Consider the following 27,801-nt stretch of genomic DNA (forward strand, 5'->3'; position numbering starts at 1 on the left):
CTTTTAAATTATTTTATTCAAGCAATTTTATTAATCATTAGTTTTTGTTATCTACACATTGTTACTTAGGAAGTGGGAGCGCGGTGTGCTGTTGTTGTAAACACGTACGCGTTCCTTAAAAAAATGAAAGCATTATAATTCAATTCAAAGTTGGAAAATATTATATTTTGTTATTTATAATTGAAAGTTCAATTATCTTTTATCTTTAAATTTCATTTTTAAAACTACCAGTTGGTAGACACTGTTAGCAAAGTTCTGCCTATATGTTGTTACAAGGTGAAGGTCAGTTGGTGCAAGTGTGTATTGAATTTGCGAGCAGAACGGAAAGCATATGCGGTAGGCTTATATGTAACTTTGCGAAGCTTCGATAGAACCATTTTCTCGCAGTTTATATACGTCTTTGTCCAGCTGCTTGTTTGAAAAAAGTACAGGGACAAATTGTAATGGTTTTGTTTTATGGCAAAGTCGTTGTGCCGACAAAAAATTGAAAAAAACACAGTCCAAATCATCTCTACTGACAGCAAGTACACCCTTAAACGGCACAAAACACCCCAATGCAGTGCTATTTACAAGCCGTTAATGTGATAATTGTTTGTTTGTCAATTAAATCTAATCTGTTTATGAAATGGCTAGCAACTGTTTTCAAATCTTCTCGCCCGAGGTCGCATATGACGTCACAGATAATGGCGCGTAAAATATCGAAGAAAATATGCATATCGCAAGATTTGAATTTCATCGCTATCAAACTCGAAAACTACGCAAACTGTTTCTTCTAAAACACATGTAAAGTAGTTTTAGGCATGAAATGAATTAATTTGACTGAAAACATTAAAAAGTTTAAAAACATCCGATGTGTCCTTTAAAGACTATACTTTTTGACATCATAGACAGTTAGTTCTTCAATATTCATATCTAGTGATAATTCATCCAAAAACTTCCTTTGTTAAGCACAAATTTGATTCCATACTCAAGTACTCTGAAGTTGAAATAAAAAAAATAAGCCAGAGTTCCTCATTGACAATGTCTTCGTGGTCTTTGGTGATCCAACAGTCTGTTTGAATTCATATTGGCACGAATTGTGCTCCTTTGTTACCTGACCTATTTGTACATTTATATGAAGCAGAATTTGTTAAAAAAAAAAATCTACGACGGAAGAAAAAAAATATCTTGCTGTGGCATTCAATTTAACATTTAGATGTATCGAGGACGTTTTGTCTATTAAAAATACTAACTTTCATTCATATGTCGATTCGATATATCCCCGTGACCTCGAAATGAAAGACAACACAGAGTCGTCCACTTTTGCTTTATACTTAGATATTTTATTGAACGTAGACATTAACGGTAAACTGACAACTCAACTGTATGACAAACGGGATGATTTCAGCTTCTCTATCGTTAACTTCCCATATGTATGTAGCAATTTTCCATTATCACCTGCATATCGTGTTTATATCTCTCAACTGATTCGATACGCAAGAGCTTGTTCCGCGTATAGTTAGTTTTTAAATCGAGGCAAGCTACTGACATGGGTTTCAACAGTCGCGATTGAAGTCAGCATTTCGCAAATCCTATGGTCGTTATAACAATCTAGTTCGTCAATACAACCTATCATTGGGTCAAAAGTTGTCTGGCGTGTTTCATACCGATTGTCAGGCCGTTCTTGGTACACTGATTTTAACTACAGATAACTCCGTTTACCTGACCTCGATATAGGGCTCACGGTGGGTGTGACCAGTCGACAGGGGATGCTTACTCTTCCTAGGCACCTGATCTCACCCCTGGTGTGTCCAGAGATCCGTGATTGCCCAACTATCTATTTGTATTGCTTATATGAGTTACGAGATTGATCGCTGTGCGGTATCTTCGCCTTTCTAAATTAAGGAACCAAAGACGAAAATGATGACAATCTCAAACACCCCTAAATGAAATGTAACGTGAAGTTCATCATATGAGGGTCCAATAAGTGTATCGTAGGGATATATCAACTTTTGCTCACGATACACTTATGGTAGGTCGTTGAACTCTCAATAAGTCTAGACTTGTAACATAATTATGAGTCATTTTATTGGCCTAAGTTGAGAAATAACGTCTTTGAATTTTGTACATCAATTGTGTTTGTCAGATAAACCTAATTCTAAAATTACATCTACTACTCTTCAACTTATTGCAAAAGATGGTATGGTTGAAGTTGAGAGTACTATGGGATTGAACGAATAATTTTGTAAAATAAATATATCCTTAGGAGTAATCCAGTGTTTCTCCAATCGACATTTTGTAACCAGGTTGGACTTGCTGTTAAAGCTAGTGATGTAAGGATTGGTACTACTCTGTTTCCATAACACAGCGACAATGTAAAAGACTTGTTTCTTATTGTATAGAGAAACCTAAAACGTATCAATGAAAACATTCTACCTTTGAAATAAAAGTGTCTTGCTTTCTTGTTAGCTTTACAAATTTTGATTATTTGAATGGTACTGATAACATTAGCTGACCAAAACCCCCTCCGCTTTTGCAGAAACTATCAGACAAAAATCAAAGACTTACACGATGAGGTTTATTATTACAAGAAGATTAAGTTTGATATCAAACACGAGAAACATTTATCAAAGCCAAAGATAATGTTATTTCTAGATGTTCCATTAAAAGTGACATCCACATGCTTTCTTTCGTAAATTTGATTTGATATATGAGTGCATGGGTATCGAGTTTTTAAACTGTGGATAAGTACGTTTCCATCGTAATTTAAACTTTTAATGAGGTTGTTGGTTCAATACCTTTATGATTACTTGCCACATGTGACCTAGATAAGGTTTTAGACGGTCTGTTCTAGGGCAATGTTTGTCACCTCACTATAAAGATTACATAACATTTCCTTTGCCCTTACACTGTAAGTTCTAGGAACGAAATTTCGAGATCCTTCTATTCAGTATAAACACACTGTAAATGTTGTTCTTTCGAGCACTCAATTTACACTCGATAAAGCACTGGTAAGCATTCATTTAGACAAAGACCGCGGATTACTTTTATTATGGATTGAACAGCCGATTGCAATACTTACATTCTCCACATCGAATTCAGTTCTGCATTAAACCAGCATCAGGCGTTGATGCTGTATTCGTATCATAACTTAGTAGTCTGTTATTCATGCAAGGTGAAGATAACGAACAGTGATCAATCTCATATATTTTTCTGCAAATGTTTGTAAATAAATTGTGATGAATCTTTGAATTGTCTTTGTAATTGATGTTTGCTAGTCACATGGGTAATCTGACCCATAATGTGTATGGTGTTTGTGTTTGTGTGTGTGTTTCGTGTGTCCTTATGTCTATTTTGTCTCTTTTGTAGACCCAGCATGTTTAGAAATCAATCGTGAAGCAGGTTGCTACTTAGCGGATCCCACGTGTCCTCCTATTGATAGGTAAGAACAAAACCCAATATACAGAGAGAGAGAGAGAGAGAGAGAGAGAGAGAGAGAGAGAGAGAGAGAGAGAGAGAGAGAGAGAGAGAGATTTTATAGTTGGAGAGAGATATGCTGATATATACAAATTGTGAAATATATATGTCGATCTCTCTGTATCCGTTAATATATATAGGGCTCATAACGGGTGGGACAGGTCGACTCACAACCCATGCACAGGGTATGCTTACTAATGAAAGATACCTGAACCCACCTCCGTTATGTCCAGGGGTGCGTGTTTGCCCAACCCCCTGTTTTGTATGCCTTTTAGGGGTTATGAAATTGATCACTGTTCGTTACTTTCACCTTTTTTGTCAGATGAAATATGCGTTCACAACTATGTTTTCATAGTAACGATTTAAATAATTGTGTCAAATTATATCCTGATGTAGACTATGATGATAAAAAGATACGAACATCAGAACACTGTACAACAGTGAAGCATGTTATCAGCATAAATATTTTGCATGTACGGGTTGCGCACCCCCCCCCCTCCCCTCGCCCAACATAAACTGATAATAGACTACACATATAATATTTGTATATACCCGTACCCTTGTCTTTTTAAATATATAATATATAGATATTTTGAATTGAGTTTAGAATACCTCAAAATCAATTCCATTGACTTACAAATATCTTTATAACACGGATTACATAATGGATGAGGTGAAACAGCATTTAGAGTCGACCCCCTTTTTCATAGTCAATTAAAGCAATTCTACTCTAAAGTTAATAAGTTAAAATCTGAAACATAGACAACACGGACGACGGTTTCTAAATACTTTCAATAGTTCCTTTTTTTCTTCACGAGGAATGTCGAAATATCAATTGATTTTTTAACCCCATAACGTAATAGTACTCCTTCATAAAGAATGATAAACAAAGTGTACGGGTATTATCACAAAAGACGACATTTCCTTTAGGTCTCGTGCTTTCCCCTTTTATAAATCAAGTGACATTATTTGAATGTATTAGAATCTTGATATTTTTTATTAAATGGAAGGTATGCATGAACTTCACTGAACACATATAATCTGCATATGTAATCGGTATTTTTAATACATGTTTTTATTCGCTGTGATGATGATAATAATAATAATAATATCCTTTATTTATACAGGATTGCACAATTAGTTATATAAACTAGATTACATTGTGTAGAATTGCTTGACTTGACTATGAAAAAGAGGATCGACTCTAAATGCTGGTTCACCTCATCCATTATGTAATTCGTGATACAAAAATATTTGTAAGTCAATGGAAGGTGATGATATTGCTAATAAATGTACCTAAACACGTAATCAAAAGCACATTCGTTCATAGATACCGCCGCTAAAAATGAAATTAAAAATCAGTAAAAAAAATATTGTTAATAAAATAGGTATTGCTGCGGTCAGTATAAGAGGAACGTATACTGCCTTGCCAGTGAGGTAGCTTTTCTGGTAATGTGGTAGAGTCTCTCTCTTGATAACGCAAGTTAAGTACCGGCAAGCGTGGTCAGAACTTGACTGGATGACCGTTAAACGTTGCAAATTGGTGGCAACGTAGTGACTGGTCTTTGGTGGGCCTTCTTCAGGTAGAGTCTCTTCGGAGCCCTGGAACTTCGTATCCGTGTACAGACGCAGTTTCGTCCGGGGACGACGGTGGTTGAGCAGGTGTCAAACACTCAGAGATAACTCACTCTCTCTTGATCACGCAAGTTAAGTGACGGCAAGCGTGGTCCGCACTTGTCCGAGTGACCGCTACACGTTACATTATTTTCAATCAAATACGGAAATTGTATTGAGAACCGTTAACCGTCAACATTCGTTGTTTTTTTTTTTAATCCTATATTATATTGTGATTTGCTACATATATTTCTCAAGTGCTCACCAATAATAAAAAAAATGAACAGTTAATTAAAATGAAGGAAATGCAGTTTCAATATGTCATATATAACCCAGAGTAAACATGTTGCAAATGTTGCTATTAAGTGTTTGACTTCAGGAGTTTATGTTTTCATATATCTCTCTGAAAATGCCCCCCCCCCCCCACCCCCCAAAGCGTCGTCAGCCATCCGAACGGAACAACGTGCAATAACAAAATCCGGTAAGTTTTTGTTGGTTATGTATCAATTAACGTACCGCTCAGGATCTTTTCATTGATATGGGTCCATCACCGTTTCCGGTAAAGAGGTGCAAAATACAGTCCCATGCTAGGCACTTACGGTTTTTGAGTTGGGGGATATCGTTAACATAACTCACCTACTGTTTATGTGGTCTTATATGAGGACCTGAGGGACACACTGATAGAGATAAAAAATAGGAAGTAGAAAATAATATTCGGTTTCTATGTGTTTAAACAACTAAGCTCAAGTTTCGGGGAAGTTGTCACATGGGTTCTTTTTCTAGAAACTAAACTAGTGTCTTCTTGAAGTGAAACGTATTGCTTTAATATATAGTATTTATAGCATATAATATATAGGGTGGGTTTTTTGTCAGGACACCAGTGCCACTTAACAGAAGTTCTGTGTCGTATAAGGATGGATTGGGGAATGTGACATTAGCCACCACAAACTTCACAAATACTACGAATTCAAATCCACAAGACTCTGTCAATGTGACTGTCGTGGTGGTGTTCTCGGTGTTGGCCATCATAGTCGTGATTGGAATAATTCTGTTTTTCTTGTGTAGAAAAAGGATACGGAAGAGGAGGAATCAGAAGTATAGGGAAGGTAAATACACTATTCAGCTAATGAATTTAAATACGTGAAGTCTGTTTATTGATTATGCGTCCCTAGGAGAATGTTTCACTCATATCTAGATATCACTAGCTGTTTGTGAAGTGTCGTCATCTAGACCTACATAACCCAAGGGAACATAGCGGTGAGGGTTCTGTATAGTGTTGATATGTACTCTGACTCCGGACCTTGGGGTTTTAAGTTTTTTCCTCCAAATGACTATTACCAATGCCAAAAGTTAGGCAAAGGAGCATATTCTGATAATGCTTTGTTGGATTGAACCAAAGTAAACGTGGTTAGCAAGACGAAGATTATTCCCTCAATAATGAATGCATATCCATAATAATAAAACATTGTCATGGGCAATGACTTTTATGCTGGTATCTCATGGGGATCCGGGCTAGAATAGGTACTCGGTACCCCCTGCTCATCGTAAGAAGCGACTAAATGGGTTATCCTTTGAATGAGACCGCACAAACCGAGGCCTCGTGTCACAGCAGGTGAGGAATGGTATAGATCCCTCCCTGCTAAAGGCCGTAGGCGCCGAGCATAAGCTCAAATTTTGCAGCCCTTCACCGGCAGTGGTGATGTCTCCATAAGATTGAACATTCTTGAGCGGGACGATAAACAACATACCACCACCACCTGTGGGTATTTTCTTTATTTTATGTCTATCATACAATGGTTTCCCAATTATCCACAACTGACTTATAGATACCCATCAAGTAGGTTTTTTTCTAACTTTCAACATTGAAAATTTGACATTCCTCACCACGATTTTTGTGTATTATCATCATTTCTAATGTAACTGTATATTTTTTCTGATGTTAACATAATTAGTCTGTTCATGCCCTTCTGACACCGTTTATGATGGCAGCATTATCATTCTTTGGTTATAACTTAAATTAAACTGTATCACGTGGGGATTCATACATTTTATTCCACTTTAAACCATTGATATTTATAACTCACATGGGGGTGGAGCAATTTTGATATAGATTTGTATATATCAACGACGTCATCAAAGGTGACGATAACGAACAGTGATCAATCTCATAACTATTATAAGGAATAGAGAATAAAGAGTTTGACAAACACGGAACTCTTGATTTACCTGGGTTTCGATTAGATGCATATGATGAGTAAGCGTCCCCTGTCGACTGGACACACCCGCCATGAGCATATATCCTGATCAGGTAAACAAACCTATCAACAAAAGTCCTATGTCTTTATCTGGTAAATAGGGTACTCCTTAGTCAAAATCGATGTGCCAAGAACGGCCTCATAAATCGGTATGACCCATATCAGAGAGCATGTGCCTGAATGACAGGCTGTATTGGCAAATAAATCAATGATAACAGCCATAATTTTTTTTCAAAATGCTGTCTTTAAACGAGACATTACAGAGTCTGTAACATCAACTTGTTTAACAGTTATGACATATCAAATGTTGCAATATTTGCTCTTTTTCATTTGTATTGTATAATTTTCCATTTGTATTCTATATTTTCCATTTGTATTGCATATTTTTTCCATTTGTATTCTAACTTTTCCATTTGTATTGTATAATTTTCCATTTGCATTCTATAATTTCCATTTGTATTGCATAAATTTTCATTTGTATTCTATATTTTCCAGTTGTATTGTATAATTTTTCATTTGTATTGTATTCCAGGGATTGTTTATTTTGATTTGTTACGAAGGATTTCATTAGTTAACGTTGCTTTGCGAATTGTTTACTGATGTAGACATGCGCAGCGAACATGGCTGTAGCAATGAGGATTCTTTAACGTGCCGCAACACAGGGTATTTGTTTTTAAGGTCATATCGGAAAGACCCGTGATTCTCACTTCTAAATGCCGAGTGTTTGGCAAAGGAGCAATCACTACCTATGTTTATTGTGTTAGGTTTGATGCGGCAATAGCGGGAGAGTGACTCGAACTCACGACCTTCCTCCCACAAACCAAGCGATATATTACTGAGCTACCGTAACCAGGTCCATACAAGACTATTTATTTAAAACAAAATACGTAGCTAGCAATGGCGAATTCAGCTCCCCCTCCCCCCACATGATATATTTTTATAGAACTGTCCAGAAAAGCTTGCACATTTTATTTAGTCAGAATTAATCAGATCGGGGGAACTTAGGCCCATAGGTCCCCACCAATGCGCGAGATGTTGAAGACCCGGTCAAGTTCAGGAACCACGTTTCCCAGGAATTTACCGTATTTCCTAAATGCAATGACGTGAAACTCCCTTACCCAATAAATGGCTTTTATACGCCTATTGTGCATATTATTCAAACTAGTCTCTGGCTGATCTAGATAATTCTGAATGAAAGAAAGCAGTAATCTGCTGGGGACTGTCTTAAGACCCTTAGTGAGTCCAGGGCAAAGTCTTGGTGGTTGGGGCGGGTGGTTGAGGGTGGGGGGCAAAGTCCCGTTAAACAGGTGCGTTCTGAAAAAATAAAACGTGCATTCATACTTTTTCGACATGTTTATACAAATTAAACAAAATATCATATTTGTGAAGGGCGGGTTGTCACCCGGAGCAAGATTCGTCATTCCTAGCTATATGCATGTATATTCAACTAGTCCTATATGGAACCGGTCGCGGTAGTTCATTGATATACCCTTTGGTAGGTAACCATTAGGTTGCATGATCAAGTTCTACTCGTGGAATGGCTGCATCAAACTTTAGAAGTAAATATACAGACCCTGAAGGGTACTACTACACAACTTGCACGGAACGGTACGAAACGATTATGGTACGGAACGGTAAACGTTTTGCACGAAACGCTGACCACTTTGTAGGTGTGGCTTGTACGTTTTGTGAACGGTCTGCACGATACGGTAGGCGTGGCCTACTCGCTTTGATTTTTTCGATATTATTTGGTTAAAATAGTTTCAGTCTTATTATAGTATTTTAGATATTGAAAAGAATGTTGAGAAAGAAATGATAATGATTCATTTTTATGGCATGTCAAACGTTGCAATATTTGATCTTTTCCATTTGTATTGTATAATTTTCCATTTGTATTCTATATTTTCCATTTGCATTGTATAATTTTACATTTGCATTGTATAATTTTACATTTGCATTGTATAATTTCCATTTGTATTGTATAATTTTCCATTTGTATTCTATATTTTCCATTTGTATTGTATAATTTTCCATTTGTATTCTATATTTTCCATTTGCATTGTATAATTTTTCATTTGTATTGTATCCAGGGAATGTTTATTTTGATTTGTTACGAAGGATTTCATTAGTTAACGTCACTGGTGTACGACATCTGTAAACGTGCTTAGCACACAGGGCCGCATCGTCGCAAACCACGGTTTTGAGTCCACTCACGCTCGAATACAAGCACCCGTGGTTAACCGACGATGACAGTGCCGTAGCAATGACGGTTCTTTATCGTGCCAACGCCTGTGCAGCGATACGGAATATCTGTGCTTAAGGTCATTACGGAAAGACCCGTGATTCTCACTTTTAAATACCGAGTGTTTGGCAAAGGAGCAATCACTGTCTTTATGTCTTAGGTTTCATGCGGCAATGACAGTAACGGTTTTCGAACTCACGACCTCTCGCCCACAAACCAAGCGACTAGTTATTTTTTAAAATACGTAGCTAGCTCTAGTAATGGCGACCCCCCCCCCGATCATTTTAAAAAAAATAGAACTGTCCAGAAAAGCATGCACATTTTTATTTAGTCAGAATTCAGTAGATTCAGGGGACTTAATTCGGCACTTGGGTCCCCACCAATTGTTAACATCGAGTTTGGTTTGTTACAACTATTCAATGGATTAATCTTAAGTTATAGTTTATCGAATTTGGTAATGCGCGAGATGTTGAAGAGGTAAAGTTCAGGAGCCACGTTTCGCAGGAATATATCGTATTTGCTAAGTGTAATGGCGTAACCCCCCCCCCCCCATTAATTGATCGCTTTTATGCGTCTAATGTGATCAGCATATTCACCGTAACCGCAATTCTGGATCCGCCCCTCGAACAAGTGCCTTCTGACAAAATAAAACGTACATGCATGCTTTATTCGACATCTATATATAAAATATCATATTTGTGAAGGGAGGGGGGGGGGTCTCCCGGCGCAAGATTCCTCATTGCTAGTTACATGTATGTTCAACTAGTCATTATATGGAACCGATCGCGGTAGTTCAGTGATATAAAATACGCTTTGGTTCGTAACCGTGAAGTTGCATGTTCGAGTTCTACTCGTATCATGGCTGCATCAAACCTTAGACGTAAATATCGACAGGCGTTGACACGTTAAAGAACCCCCAATGCTACGCCACTGTGCCCATACATGTAGCATAGTAAGTCTATTTGTGGTACGTCACCTGCAGCTGGTGACGGCTAAATATAAGTGGGACCTAAACTAATGAAATCCTTCGAAACAAATCAAAATAAACAATCCCTCGGATGCAATACAAATGAAAGATTTTGCAATGCAAATGGAAATTATACAATGCAAACGAAAAACACATATAATACAAATGAAAAATATAGAATACAAATGGAAAATTATACAATACAAATGGAAAGTATAGAATACAAATGGAAAATTATACAATACAAACGGAAATTATACAATGCAAATGAAAAATTATACAATGCAAATGGAAAATTATACAATACAAATGGAAAATATAGAATACAAATGTAAAATTATACAATACAAATGGAAATCATACAATGCAAATGAAAAATTATACAATGCAAATGGAAAATATAGAATACAAATGGAAAATTATACAATACAAATGGAAAAGATCAAATATTGCAACGTTTGACATGCCATACATTTTAAAATGATTGCTAATGTACGACGCGGTAAATTTCATTTTTGCTTACTAGATCAATGAACACATTGGAATGAGAACAAATTATTTTTTTTTAATTTCGAAAATAGAAGAAAAATATGCAAAAGTGATATCGTCACGGAATAGTGATTAATCAAATTTTATTGATTCGTAGCTCTACTCAATATGGAATGGTCGACGCGACCATTCATTCTGAGTGTCGTTAAAATACATTTGCAATTTGTATATTTCAGGCATCTTCCCAATGACAGATGTTGAATAAACCTTTACATTTTATATACATGTGTACGTGTATGAAACAGATGAAAGGATTTAAAGAAATTTCTCTTTCAGGAAAGATTGAAATATATTTGGGCGGGGAGAGGGTTGTGAACGCTAAGCATGGTCTGCACGCTTTGATTTTTTCGTCATTTTTTGTTTCATCCTGGGGTTAAAGAATAGTTTAATGACATACAGTACACGACACGAGTTTTATACACCCCACCGTGGAAAGACCACGGAGGAAAATCCACGGAGATACACCGTGTCCTCCGTGTTGCACGGTGTGTGTTATTTGCGAATACACACAGCTGCTAAGAGCTTTGATCTGGCCACGGGCGCCTTGCGGGAGATGTGAAAATGTGTCGCAGGCCAAATAATCAAGATAAGGGTGGAATTTTAAGAAAAGAAAAAATGTCAATATTTCCCCCCATGATACTTATATTGTTTTTCAGCATATTGAGCCGATTCCAACGATACCAAACACTATATATTATGTTTTTAAGAAAACCTGGTTTTGACTTTTTTTCTTTTAGTCTTCTTTCTTCATTAAAATATTCTTAAATTCTATGTTTAAATAATGCGTACTTGCAGGCAATTCCTGTTTTGAATGCGAATTAGTATATTCAGTAAATGAAAAACATACATGTACAACATGTGATAGGGATATTTAATAATTACCGATGTGCTCTCTCTCTCTCTCTCTCTCTCTCTCTCTCTCTCTCTCTCTCTCTCTCTCTGTGTGTGTGTGTGTGTGTGTGACAAATGCGCTGTTTAACATAATTACCTCCATCATATTGTGTTGATATGGATCTTGACAAATATAACTTTATCCAATATAGAAATTAGAGCATTGTCGATGATTAACAAATTGGAATTAATTTATTACGTAATTAATAGAAGCAAACATATAAACCATCGAATGATTTATTTTTAAAATCCCGAGTTAATTACATTTGACCGAGACTTATGTTCGATGTACTTTGATAGAGGTTTTCATAAAAAAAAATGTTCATCGGGAGTGTCTGGATAATGCAATGATTTTTGTATAATAAGTATATACCATGCAAATTCCTAGGGTCTTTCTCACAGTATAACTAAATTACGGTTAGCTAGTTTGGGTTTTGACTTCTCATGAAAAGTGTGAAATATATTGGGTCGGCGCGATATCAGATCTAGTCTAAGATCACGGGTATCTTACGCCGACCCAATATATTTCACACTTTCCGCAAGAAACTTTCTGTTGATTTCAAATACACGGATTAGCTGACGTCCATTGTTCTACCGAGGCGAAAACCCCTTCGAATTTGCATGGAATGTACAAGTTATACACAGGTCATTGGTATAGTCATACATCATAGTACCGCTAACCCGACAAACATTTTTTTTTATTTTGAATAAGTTATTGAATGACGAAGTATGACCAAACTGCAGATTGAACTTTATAGAGCCCCGTGCTAACATTACTTATATTTTTCAATGTATCAGAAGGGGTATGTTGCCGGTTAAGTTGTGTAAATTTCTTGACAAGCAATAAAATAAAAACAAAAATGGTGCTTAAATTGTCCGATTACGAAAACCTTTCAAGAAGGGCCGTAAATTACATGGAGGCGGAGGAGGCAGCTGCCTCCTCCAACTTTTGAGCTAAAAAAAAATAAAATTTAAAGTTCATTAGAATTTATGTTGTTTCCAATAACTAAGAACATGATACCTCCCTTAAAAAGCATTCCAAATCTTTCTTTTAGAATGAGTTAGTCAAGTAACATCTTAGAAGGCCCTAGAATCAAGGATTTTGCACGAAACGTGTTCAGTGTGCACAAAATATGCTCAGCGTCTGGGGGCCTGGGCGGCCCACAGACCCCCGCCTAATTTCCTGCCTCCTCCAAATTGAAGGTTAATTTACGGCCCTGTCAAGTTTTCAAAGTACACCCTCTCCGATTCTACGTGCTTGTAATCAATATTTAAGGATGTAAATCCTCGGTGTCAAATGCAACTAGTTCATGAAAAAAACCTAATATAAATATAAACAGAAATGACTTAACGATTATTTGCTTTTATTCACATACGCTATCGATTATTAAAATCTTTAATTTAATCTTTAGATGCATTAGATAATGAAAGCAAGAGAGAGAGAGAGAGAGAGAGAGAGAGAGAGCATTGGTAATCATAAAAAATAGGGTTTTTTTTTCATCGCTAGCCGAGATTATTCGTGCACGAAGGCACAGTTGACTCAAATCCCATTGCTAGCGGAGATTAGATGAATTTTACCCCCGTATTATGTTATAACTGACCAAAACCTAGTACGTTTGTTTTACAACTTTCATTCAGAAGACGCGCAAGTTATTGAGTTACTGAATAAACGAGAAAACGTCTGCATTTTTATTTCAATCGTTGTCAACTCTTTACTTTGTGATATTTGAAGGCTACATGTACTAAATTCAATTTATTGGATCTCATCACCATTATGCAATGGTATATAAAAATATCAAGACAAAAAGCTGTAAAGTTAGAAAAAAAAACTTTAAAAAAAAACGTGTTATTATTAATGTGAAGTATGGGCATTCTAATGAAATTTTCATAATGAAAGTACGGAGTTTTCTAAAGGTTTGTTTAAAAGTAAAGATAGTTTTAATATTTATTTGTTTAAGTGATAAAAATTTGATTCTTTGCTCACATTGCTTCACAGTTGAGTACATAATGAAATTCATATCCAATGTAAACATGTACATGTATATAGCTGACCTTAATCACATATTCCTAATTACAATGAAAACCTTGCGTAAAAATAAACTATTGCTTATGGTACACATTTCTTTGAACTGCTGTTTATCAAATTGAAATTACTGGCATGTGATTGTCGTTGTTCATGACCCTTCTTTTATTTGGTGAAATTGTGCTGCACGTGCCGTGAAACAATGTACCGACGAGTGGTAGGAATAACACAGGTGTTTATATACAGGATGTCGAGAATTTGGGCGTTTCATAAATAGGTGTGAACGTCTGCAGGGAAGTCTACATACGGATATGAACCGAAAACACCAACGTATCATTAAACAACAATTACAAGAATTGAATGATTTATAGCTAATTTCTAAATAAGTAATGGGGTGAGGGCATGTATGCTGGCCAAGCGAAAGGGTTTTTTGGGTGAATCATTTCGGAAATTATTTCTTTGTTTTATCACACGGAGGTACAAGGTGGCATCGACAGAGGTACGGGTGACATCCACGGAGATGCACGGTGGCATCCACGAATTTCCTCCGTGGACTTCAATGTCTAGCTCGCGCGGAAAAATAGGATTTTAAAGGTGCCGACAATTTTAAAGGTCCACCGTGTTTGGGGCAAATTTGTTCCACCGCGTTGCGTGGAACACGCATAAAACTCGTGTCGTGTACTGTAGGAACACCTTGGAATAAAATGAATTAATATTTTTTTAACTTCGGAAATAAAGGGAAAAGATATATAAATTGTATCGTCATGGAATATTTATTATTCAAGTTATTTATTCATTGCTCTATTCAATTCATTGAAAAAGTCACGGCTGTATCGCTATTTTTGTACATTCAATCTGAGTGCCGTTGAAACACGTGTGCATTTTGTATATTTCAGGCATCTTCTCAAAGACACATCTTGAAAAAAAACTATACATTTTTACATACGCGTATGACAACAGATAAAATGATTTAATTTTTTTTCGTAAGACGGTTCCCGTCTTTCGTGAGGGGGGTACATCTGGACATATAATTAGCTAGTCGATGCGAACCTGTCACCTTGGATAAGAAGGGAAGACACAAAACAAAAAGAAACAATCAAAATATGATTGAAATTGATTGAGAAATAAATAATATAAATGAATAGATAAAACAAATAATTACTAGCCACGGTAATGATCAACAGATATGTGGGCGGATCTAACATCCAATTTTAATTAGATTGTTGCATTTGCCTCAATTTAAAACCTATAGAAAACTGTATTCATTTTTGAGAGACAAAAGATATAAACACCTCTTTTGTCATATTTCAATTGCCCCCGCCGATTTTCACACCTTCTGTAGTAATGTTAATTTAAAATACCCGGATTAACTTACCTCTATTGTGGTAAAAAAAAGGACCTTGGAATTTGCCTTGAATATACAAGTTATACACAGATCAGTCTTTACATTATGCAGACAGTTCTAATAAACGATTTTGATGAAAATATGTTTATCTAAACAGAGAAACTTGATCATAGAAATGTAACAAGACAAATAAATTATTCCTATATACAAATAAAAAACAAATAAAAAAAATTAAATAAAAAGATAACGAGGACAGAAATATACATGTCTCTACACTTGCTAAAAACTAGCAAGGGTGAGAAAATGGTATAGGATTTTACTATTCCTGGTGGTATTATAATAAACTGTTTTCTTTCGATTATTTGTAGATTGTCACTGTTGAAAGCCCGTCTTAGAGACATTTTGAAATAATTGCTTAAATTCCCAACAATGTTTAGCTGCCCTACATCCCATGTCGAAATTATTTGCACGGTCTGTACGTTTCTAAGGGCGTGGTTTGAACGATCTACACGTTTCTATTGGCGTTGTTTGATCATACACGGAACGAATCTTTCCCGAAACGATTTGCACGGAACGGTGAACGATCTGCACGAAACGCTGAACGGTTTGCACGGAACCGTGAACGGTTTGCACGGAACGAATCGAAACGCTTTGGAGATGTAGTAGCACGCTTCAGGATCTATAGCTAATACTTCACAAAACGCATGGTTATTTAAAAGTGAGAATCACCGATAATGTGAGCTAACAGCAGATAGGCGTTGGCACGTGAACCCCCACTGCTACGTCACTGTGCGCTTAGCATAGTAAGTCTATTTGTGGTACGTCACTGGCCTACGATGATGGTGTATATTTATACTGCTGACTGCCCAGTAGGAATCCTAATACACTAGGTTTGTTGCGGCGAGGCGACGATGGTGGTCGACCCTCGGATCCCTTGGAATTGGAGATGGGCCTTCTTGAAGATCTGGGGATGGTTAGGTCCTCCTTAAGAGCGGCCTACAGCTGGTGACGGCTTAATATAAGTGGAACCTAAACTAATGAAATTCTTCGTAACAAATCAAAATAAACAATCACTCGGATACAATACAAATGAAAAAAATTGCAATGCAAATGGAGATTATACAATGCAAACGAAAGAATGCACAATGCAAATGGAAAAGATAGAATACAAATGGAACATTATACAATGCAAATGAAAAAGATCAAATATTACAACGGTTGACATGCCATAAACCTGCTTCGGTTTAAAAAAAACCCTGATCATACACAAATCAGCCTTTTGCGTATGTAATAAGTTGAGAGATAAAAACACCATATCCAGGTAATGATGGAATATTGAATATGGAAATTTAACGAGAGAGAACCTGCGATATTCCCGTTTGTCATTTTAAAGTTTAGCACTTAGTTTGCCGCTAGTATTTATTCTCAGTAAAACATCTACATGTAAGTACGAAGCAGATGTTGATGACTATGTGGTTTATTTTATTTCGAGTTCGCATGGATATATCGAATCCACACATGAATGAAAGTGATTATTATTAGCTAAAACATCGTCGGTATATCTCGTGTCGATTTCAGGGCCACTGCATGATATTTTTGTTTCCATGTAGAATCTTTTGAATAAGCCATATTCTCATAAAAATATAAATATAAAAACAGGTTAGTTGACAAGGGAGCACATTGCATGTCCATGGTAATTCCAAGAGATATTTGGAAAATCTCATAACTATAGACTACATAGACAGTGTCAATAAAGAACTCCAGTATATTTTTATTTCAACTTCAGAGTACTTGTGCGTGGAATCAGAGGGGTGTTTAAAAAAGTGTTTTTTTTCCGGATGACTGATCGCTAGACTTGCATATTTCCTTTGGCCATTTCTGTTGATGAAATCCTCTACGTGAGAAGAAAAAAATTATCACTGTAGCCTTGAATTCGACATTCAGAAATATTGATGACGTTTTGTCTATTAACATTAAAAATTTTCATTCATATGTCGATTTGATATATCAGTGTGAGCTCGAAATAAAGGACACCACAGAGTCATCCACTTCTGCTTCATACTTAGATATTTTATTGAAAGTAGACATTAACGATAAACTGACAACTCAACTGTATGACAAACGGGATGATTTAATATGCTTCTCCATCGTCAACTTCCCATATTTATGTAACAATATTCTATCATTATCTGCATATGGTGTTTATAATTCTCAACTGATTCGATATGCTAGGGCTTGTTCTGCGTATAGTCAGTTTTTAAATCGAGGTAAGCTACTGACAAACAATTTGATGGTACAGGGGTTTCCACAGTCTCGATTGAAGTCAGCATTTCGTAAATTCTATGGTTGTTATAACGATCTAGTTCGTCAATACAACCTATCATTGGGTTAAATGCTGTCTGACGTGTTTCATACCGATTGTGAGGCCATTGTTGACAAACTGATTTTGACTACGGATAACTCCGTTTACCTGATCAGGATATAGGGCTCACGGCGGGTGTGACTGGTCGACAGGGAATGCTTACTCCTCCTAGCTACCTGATCTCACCTCTGGTGTGTCCAGGGGTCCGTGTTTCCCCAATTATCTATTTTGTATTGCTTGTAGGGGTTATGAGATTGATCACTGTTCGTTATCGTCGCCTTTCAAGAAGCAAATGTTCATGATCTCAAAACGTCCAATCTTCAATTTATCGTTAGGGATACTGAAATTGAAAATATATCGTTAGGGATAATTGTAAAAAATGTTTAAAAGTCATTCACTTTTATGTACGTTTCGATAGAAACAAAAAATAACGTTTTGGCGCAACTCTACACTTAAGCATAAGAATATTAGGATAATTTTGAATCGATACACAGGTTCATTTCATATTTTTAATTCTGCGCAAGGCATGCTCTCTCTACGTGCTACAGCAACGAAGTTCAATCATTGTCTGAAAGTGGAAGAATTTTAGAAACTGTTCCCAGTTTTAGCATTTACAACTCAACTCGTTGGGATTCCGCAACAAAATGTGATTTAGATTTCGAAATCACAATACGAAAAGTGTCAATAGACAGAATAAAAAGAAAAAATCGGTATTGGATTTGGATTTTATAAATTTGACAAAGTGATAATTTGTGATATGGTGCATTATTGCTTTCACATATGTGACTGATTGACATGGGATGCTTACTCCTCCTAGGCAAATACAAAGTGGACAGTTCGGCAAACACGGGTCCCTGCATATACCAGAGGTCCGTGTTTGCCCATCTGTCCATTACCTATTGCTTATAGGAGTTATGAAATTGATCACTGTTCGCTATCTTCTCAACGTTCATTTCTAAGTGAATATCAAAAGGAATACTTTAGAATACAAACTGAAGAGTCTGTAAGCATGAACTATATGATAAAAAGTATATTTTGTGGTTGGAGATGATTAAGAAGAAAGGCAAGATAGATATTACATTGTAAAATTCTAGAAGTTTTTAACAATCTTTTCCTATTTTTTAATCAAGCACGGAAAATGAGTTTGTTCCGCTTCAATCTGTAACCTTAGTATTTGTTCTTCAATCCTATATTATTCCTATATTATAAACTGATTTTGGAATTTAAAATTCACAACCCCGGTGTAAGAACATGAAAAGGAAATATATCTAACTTTTGAGTCAGATACACTTATCTGTATTATTTCTACATTTTACTCTCACTTATGTTTTGAGCAAGTTAACATACATCATCAGATATCCGTGGTATAAAAAGAAAACAAGATCTGCCGCGGATATCCGACAATTCTTAAATATATCAACTCAGAATTAACAATCTAAAATGTTTCTATCTTAATTTGTTAGATAGGTCTGAATTTATTTTACTGGAACTAGTTTAGATAACACTTCTTCTTGGATTATATAAATGATGAAATGATGTTAAGAAAACTAATTATCAAGTGTTGCTATGATCATTCATATCATTAATTAACGCACGCCTAAGAAACCTAACCACGTGGTGTACACGTTAGAGTTCACTGATAATGAAAATGTAGCTGACGGGAAAGTCTTTAATACTCATAACTGCTTTACATATTATACCTTAACTGCTGGTAGTCAACCGAGATAATCTCAGAATAAATATGATTAATATGAATCCGATGGTGCTATAAACTAGAAACACGACGAACAACTAGTTTGTAATTCGAAAATCTAAATGCAAGGTGAAGATAACGAACAGTGATCAATCTCATAACTCCTATAAGCAATACAAAATAGATAGTTGGGCAAACACGGACCCCTGGACACACCAGAGGTGGGATCAGGTGCCTAGGAGGAGTAAGCATCCCCTGTTCACCGGTCACACCCGCCGTGAGCCCTATTTCCCGATATATATTAAAGTTATGTTTGCCCATCATACTTGGCTATCAATTCTATATAAAAGGTGAAGATAACAAACAGTGATCATTTACATAACTGTTATAAGCAATACAAATTAGAAAGTTGTGCAAACGCGGACTCTAGGGTATACCAGAAGTAGTCATAATTAGTGTGCCAAGAAAGATCAAACATATATCACTAATAAATATTACAAATATTTATTTTTTATACATTTTCAGACGAAGGCCTATCAATTAGAAAGTATTAAAGGAAACCATTTCAAAACAATGTACAATGTTATATTTCGTATTTGTAATTTGATAAATCCCTATGTTATGTAACATTATGTTATAGTTAAAAAAAATTAAATCTTTTCAAGCAACACGGTGCTGAAATTCTTCGTGAGAAGATATCAATATTTATTTTTATACATTTTCAGGCTTGGAACCGGCCCCTTGTAAGTATTAAAGAAAATCATTCCAAAACAATGTACAATGTTATATTTCATATCTGTCATTTGATAAATCCCGGTATGATGTAACGTTACCTTATCGTTAATGAAATACTTTTTCAAAGACACGATGCTGATATTCTTCGTGAGGAGGAACAATTAACATTTTTCATCTGATTTCCAACTCACACCAAGCTGTGATTATATTATATTACAAATATTTATTTTTATACATTTTCAGATGAAAGCATATCAATTAGTAAGTATTAAAGAAAACCATTCCAAAACAATGTACAATGCTATATTTCATATTTGTAATTTGATAAATCCCTATGTTATGTAACATTATGTTATAGTTAAAAAAAACTAAATGTTTTCAAGCAACACGGTGTTGAAATTCTTCGTGAGAAGTTATCAATATCTATTTTTATACATTTTCAGACGTGGAAGCGACCCGTCGTAAGTATTAAAGAAAATCATTCCAAAACAATGTACAATGTTATATTTCATATCTGTCATTTGATAAATCCCGATATGATGTAACGTTACCTTATCGTTAATGAAATACTTTTTCAAAGAGCACGATGCTGATAATCTTCGTGAGGAGGAACAATTAACATTTTTCATCTGATTTCCAACTCACACCAAGCGTCTTTCACTTGAAAAGAAGACACATGTTACATTCTAGTAGAGAGCAAATCAGTAATAGTATAAAGAAGACTAAAATTCATCTTGTTTATATAAGTTATCCAAAGATAACTAGGAACAAGATAGTTTGGTGATTTTGTTATCTACCTTGATATACATGTGGAAACACGAGGAAGGTTATTGTTATTTAATTTTATATGTGTGTGGAAACATTACTGATAAAGCATACAGAATGACTATGCTCCACTCTAAAATAACACTTTAGTTTTTTATCCTATATTGTAAACTCGTCTTGAAATTTAAAATTCACAACCCCGGTATAAGAATATGGGAAGGACATATAGATACCTTTGGAGTAAGACACGTCTATGTGTATATCTGCATTTTATCAACACCTACGTATTGAGCAAGTTGATACACAACGTCGGATATCCACGGGCTAAAAAGAAAACGAGATCAGCCGTGGGTATCCTACGATGGATAACACATAACATTTCCCGAATAACAATGTAGGATGTTAATATATCAATGTATTATATATACATCTGTTTTAATTTTATTGATAAATGTATAAGGCATGAACGATTGGGTCTGAAAACGGAGTCTCCTTAGATTACAACCAGTCTAGATATTACTTGTTCTTGGATTGGAGAAATGGTGAAATGATATTGAGAAAAATGATTATGATTTGTTTCTGTGGCCATTCATAACATTACTTACCGTACGCCTCAGAAACATAACAACGTTTTTTACACATTTAAATTTACAGATGATGAAAGAGTAGCTAATGGGAAAATCTTTAACATCCATAATTGGTTTACATATTGTACCTTAAAGGACATGCCCCACGTTCATGAGTTATTTATTTAGAAACTAAAGTGACTTTTATCACAATACATATAAAAATGATCTTGCAGTTTTCAAAACAAAATTTCAGGTTTATTTTTTAAAACATTTCAATCGACTCAAATTGACTTCCTGGTTTCGAATTTTCTGCCAATGAGGATAGCGGGTCAATTGATTCCGTGACGTCATATACAATAATCGCATCTATCGCCGATCACCTTATTGTAAACAATCTTATCATTATTTAACTTCGTATAATAGCAATGTGGTACCGGTAGATATTTTTTTTTACATCAATGGCGAATTTGTTTTATTAAATATTATTCCTTTACATTAAAACTGTTAAATAAGAAAACGACGAATGGAATATATATATATATATATATATATATATATATATATATATATATATATATATATATTACCAATATTTATGTATCTTTTATATATCATAAATTATATTGGTAAGTATTAAGGAAAATCATCACAAAACAGTGTACAAGACCATATTTCTTATTTGTAATTTGATAAATGTAAATGTTACATGTATATATTTACCTTTGTCAATTATGAAAACGACATTGAATTGAGCTTAACATGAATTTGGTCACGAGATCAGTTCTTTCTTGCGTATGAATATAATTGGTACTTTAAATCTCAAGTACTTACAGCTGGTTTCTTGCTTATGAAAGGTGAAGATAACGAACAGTGATTAATCTCATAACTCCTTCTAGCAATACAAAATAGATAGTTAGACAAATACGAACCCCTGGACCCACCAGAGGTGGGATGAGGTGCCTAGGAGGAGTAAGCATCCCCTGTTGACCGGTCACACCCGCCGTGAACCCTACTTCCTGATGAGGTAAACGGAGTTATCTGTAGCCAAAATTAGTTTGTAAAGAACGGCCTAACAATCGATATGAAATACGTCAGACAGCATTTGACCCAGCGATAGGTTGGATTGACGAACTATATCGTTATAATGACCATAGAATTTGTGAAAAAGATGATTTTAATCGAGACTGTTAAAAGCCCTGTTCCATCATCTTGTATGTCAGTAGCTTGCCTCGATTTAAAAACTGACTATACGCAGAACAATTATTTGCGTATTGAATCAGTTGAGATATATAAACACCATATACAGACAGATGATAATGGACAATTGGTAAATAACTATGGGAAGTTGACGATAGGGAAGCTGAAATCATCCCGTTTTTCATACAGTTGAGTTGTCATTTTGCCGACTTTTGTCGACTTTCAATAGAATATCTAAATATGAAGCAGAAGAGGACGACTCTATAGTGTCTTTTATTTCGAGCTCACGGGGATATATCGAATTGACATATGAATGGAAATTATCATTGTTAATAGACAAAACGTCGTCGATATATCTAAATGTCGAATTGGAGGCCACAACAACATCTTTCATTTTCTCGCGTAGTAGTCTTTGAATAAATTCTGCTTCATATGAATTTTAGAATAGCTCAGCTAACAAAGGAGCACAACTCGTACCCATTGAAATTCCAACATACTGCTTATGTAATGCGATGGGTATTTAGATGTCATCCACCTTTTTGTCACAAATTTAAAAAAAATGAAATAGTACGAGTCAATCTCCAAAATTTGCACCTTAAATGGTTGAGTATATTAAGGTAAGTGAGGAATGACCCGAGACGGATAAGCATGTCCTTCAATTCTGTTTCTGAAGTAATCATTACAGATTTCCTATAAAACGGTTGATCAAATGTTATGATCGGTACTTTTCCATACGTCCTTGCTTCGTCATCGATATACTTCAAGGTACTTACATACATGAAAGGTCAGTCAGATTCATGTCAATAAAAGGTAAAAACTGGATTGACGATTGCTCTGAAAACCCGCCTTTGTTGATTGTTTGCATTGTACCTGCCCAGCTAGGAATCGGAGATTTCAATGGCCAGGCAGCTTTTATGATGAGGTTAACTTTCATAGAGCCTAGCGTTGGAGAACGAAGATGTTGAAGTTCCAAAAAATTCATCTTAGACATGGCATTATAGCAACATGGTTTGAAGTAAGTTATATTGACTTTTCCAAGATTGGAAATGCCATCTGAAGACACGTCCCTTCTCAATGTTCTACGGTCAAAGAAACCATTCGGTTTCGGATGAGATCATCCCCATTTCGTGGAACGTGTGTTTGTCATCTAATGTGTCTGTATTGTGGTCAACGTTATCAGCAACGAATTGGAGACAGTCGTTTACACCTAGGATTTGCTTTTCAGATGATCCTTCAACTGCAGCACATGCTTCAAACTTCTGAATTTCGGAATACGAGGAGCAAAACCCAAGACTGTACAAAGAATCTACAAGGAATCGTGATCCATAAAGGCGATGCATTTGGACTCCTAATCCTAGTTACAGGAGACAAATCAATGCTCGCTGTCGTGTTTCTTGTATAATTGATTGTCCTATGGACGCAGTTTTCAAGTTGGATGACTTCTCTTTCACTATTGTTCTTAAAACGAACTGTAGACTTCCAGGCTCTATTTCTAAATTCCTTTGAAGCTGTGATATTTCTGCAGCAGCTGGATAGATATGTTTATCAAGTTCGAGGGCACAAATGTCATTCCTTATAAGTTCTGATGTAGTTTGTATTATCTCTCTTTTCTCTTCCTCTTCTCTTTCATTATTTGAGCCTTTTAGATACAAACTGTGCAAGATACTTGAAGCCGTTTTGCGAAATGCATAACATATTTCCGTCCTTGTTTGTCTGACATAACAATGCGATCACCATAGTGTTCCCTCGACTTTTGTTTCATCTATTTTGTCGTGTAAGTTTTTTCTCCACAAAGTGATTGCATTTTGATGACTAAGTCGTTGACAGTTACTTGCTCCTCATAAGAATCATTCAAAAATCTAATCACATGAGAAGAAAAAATGTCTCGCTCTGACCTTCAATTCGACTTTTAGATATATCGATGACGTTTTGTCTATTAACAATGATAGCTTTCATTTATATGTCAATTTGATATATCCCTGTGAGCTCGAAATAAAGGACACCACAGAGTCGTCCACTTCTGCTTCATACTTTATTGAAAGTAGACATTAACGGCAAACTAACAACTCAACTGTATGACAAACGGGATGATTTCAGCTTCTCCATCGTCAACTTCCCACATTTATGTAGCAATATTCCATTATCAACTGCATATGGTGTTTATATACCTCAACTGATTCGATATTCAAGAGCTTGTTCTGGGTATAGTCAGTTTTTAAATCGAGGTTAGCTACTGACAAACAAGTTGATGGTACAGGGATTTCAACAGTCTCGATTGAAGTCAACATTTCGCAAATTCTATGGTCTTTATAACGATCTAGTTCGTCAATACAACCTCGCATTGGGTCAAATGCTGTCTGATGTGTTTCATTCCGATTGTTAAGCTGTTCTTGCCACACTGATTTTGACTGCGGATAACTCCGTTTACCTGATCAGGATATGGGGCTCACGGCGGGTGTGACCGGTCAACAGGGGATGCTTACTCCTCCTAGGCACCTGATCCCACCTCTGGTGTGTCCAGGGGTCCGTGTTTGTCCAACTATCTATTTTGTATTGCTTGTAGGAGTTATGAGATTGATCAATGTTCGTTATCTTCACCTTGCATCAAATTCTGATTGCAGTGTTGAAGGTATATCGTTTACATTCTGCTCACATGTACTTTTATCTGCAGAGAATTTTTTTGGCATTGCTTTCAAGGTTCTGAAATTGGTACTGCATACATGGTGGTAGACAGCCTCTGCTGCGTGCAGATCACTGACTGATGCTATTCAACTTTTTACTATCCTTCCCCAGTCATTGTTTCGCTTTTCACAAACTTTCAAAAGCGTGGTTTGAAATTCTTGTGTCCGAACTGGATACCACTTGATTCTAGATCTTTTTCTAACACTTTCCTTGCCGCAAAACAAACAATCATCACGAAAATCAAATGAATAGTGTGACCTCAGTGTTGATGGTGTCGCTTCACACTCACTAGAAAATAACAAGTGTGTACTCTTTCGTTTAACAGTCTCTTTTTCGATGTAGTGAGCATGAATGAATTCACAGCGACATTTTTCATGAACTTTTTGTATTGGTTTGGTGAACAGTTCTTTGCCTCGTTCTCGGCTGGCAAGATTAATGTATTCGCTACCCTTTGTAGTGAGAACAACAGCATCTTCTGGCTTCACGGTTCCACAGCAAATCACACAATTAATCCCATTGGTAGGCGTTTGGTTTCTGAAATGAAATGAAATGAGCAGTATCAATTTCATTATCAACTGACAATAAATGGATACGATAAAATTATATGACGATAACAATATTATATACGTGAAATTGATATAGAACTAAAACAAAGTAATTAAACAATAATTGAATGTAAATTTGAAAATCGCTTGAAAAAGACATATAGGCCTAGTCTATGTACAAAACTCAAATCATCCATTATTCCCAATTAAAATGGAAATTGTACTCTTTGAAACGGAGTTCCAAGGAAAGAACCAGAGCCACAAAGTACTAAAATTGGCCCTTTCGCCAAAATAAATGAGACTTTCACAGTTGATGCTCTAGGATTTATAAGTTATAGAACAATTTATTTTACAACTATATCTTTTCTAGTTTTCATTTTACAGTCGTTTAAACTTTGTGTTGCTTTTCAACAGAAAAGCTATATAACGTCATGGTGTTGACGTTATGAGAATCACAGTGTAATACACAAAAAATGGACGCATAGGTTAATATATATTTTTGGGCTTATTCTGGATGTAAATCACAATTGTTAAAATTTTCCCCGCTATATTAGACATTATTGAAAAATCGTGATCAAAAATTAAAATTCCTTTCAGTGAAAAGACCACACCGAAACCCAGCAAATAGTATTGTTTTACCGTCTATCTCAAAGACGAGTTTATATTTTCAAGTTGCATATATCTATTCGTATCAATTTCCATTAAAATTGATATTAATTGACGATTAAAAAAAAGAGAGACCACTGTATAATTTTGGTTAAACTTGAGTAATCATAGTAACTAATTAGAAAAATGGATTTTTTGAACATACACCTCGTAAACTAAAATTTTGAAAATAAAACACGGTGGACCTTTAAAATTGTCGGCACCTCTGAAGTCTTAATTTTCTGAGCGAGGTAGACCTTTACCTAAAAAAGATAATAAATACTAAGCTAAATAGTAGTGGGTGAAAATTAAAACGTATAAAACGGCCACTTGTATATATTCATACATTTAATGATATATATTATTGTAAATTTAGAATAGTAATTTAAAAAAAAATGTACCTTCACTGTCTATCTTTAAAGAATTATCATACTGATTTGATAACTTACTTAAATTGTTTACATGTTGGAGTTTGCTATTCGAAACAATTCATCTTAATTACTCTTAACTAAGAGTACAGGTAAGAGTACGTTCGTTATGTATTAATTTTTCACGTTTATATGTTTGAAGCAGATAAATTGTTTTTAAAAACCCCAGAAATAGAGTGGACAGTGTCGCTAAATGGATTTTAATTATCTCTAAATAGAAACCTCAACATGTTTGTAAATCGGGATTATTTCTTGTATATAAATATATCAAAATATTGACACATATCCGTATGCAGACTTCCCCGCAGACGTTCACACCTTTATGAAACGCCCAAATTCTCGACATCCCGTACGTGTTAGTCGGCACATTGTTTCACAGCACGAGCAGCACGAGTTCACCAAATAAGAGACTTTCAGGATCATTTGACTTTAAAAATGAACAAACGTTTGATAGCTAGGCACGTAACATCGGTTTAAAAAAGAGAGGGGGTAGTCCTAACTTGCGCCAGCCGAATAATTTAACACGGAAAAAAGACAAATTAAATATATCAGAATGAAGTGGAATGGTTAATAATAAGAAACATATTGTTCATTTTAAGATTTGATTAAACTTCCCGTACCTGTATACAATTACAGATCTCTTTCTCGATCGATCGATCGATCGATCGAAGTTATAGATTCAGTACAGTTGTATAGCGTGTATGAATAGACGCAACTAAAATGCAAATCGTCATATCATTTTGTCTGTATATTTTTTGTGTAAACTAGTTCCATTTGACACCGAGATTTCAAAACATCCTTACAGCAGACTTGCATGGGTCCATGTGGCGATCTATCC

The 27,801-nt window shown here is 35.5% G+C and overlaps 1 protein-coding gene across 2 annotated transcripts in view; it reads left to right on the plus strand.

The window, feature by feature from the left end:
- LOC125674555 (uncharacterized) overlaps positions 1-27,801 on the plus strand; it is an 80,687-nt gene that overhangs the window by 27,557 nt on the left and 25,329 nt on the right. Inside the window, exons 4-8 of one of the 2 annotated variants that reach the window (XM_056159306.1) lie at positions 3,349-3,421; positions 5,944-6,176; positions 20,123-20,140; positions 20,376-20,393; positions 20,576-20,593. In XM_056159306.1, the coding sequence (XP_056015281.1) occupies positions 3,349-3,421; positions 5,944-6,176; positions 20,123-20,140; positions 20,376-20,393; positions 20,576-20,593 (360 nt within the window). The remainder of the gene's footprint in view (positions 1-3,348; positions 3,422-5,943; positions 6,177-20,122; positions 20,141-20,375; positions 20,394-20,575; positions 20,594-27,801) is intronic. The other variant, XM_056159307.1, reaches the window with a different exon arrangement.

Source organism: Ostrea edulis, chromosome 3 (assembly GCF_947568905.1).
Source record: "Ostrea edulis chromosome 3, xbOstEdul1.1, whole genome shotgun sequence".
NCBI lineage: Eukaryota > Metazoa > Mollusca > Bivalvia > Ostreida > Ostreidae > Ostrea > Ostrea edulis.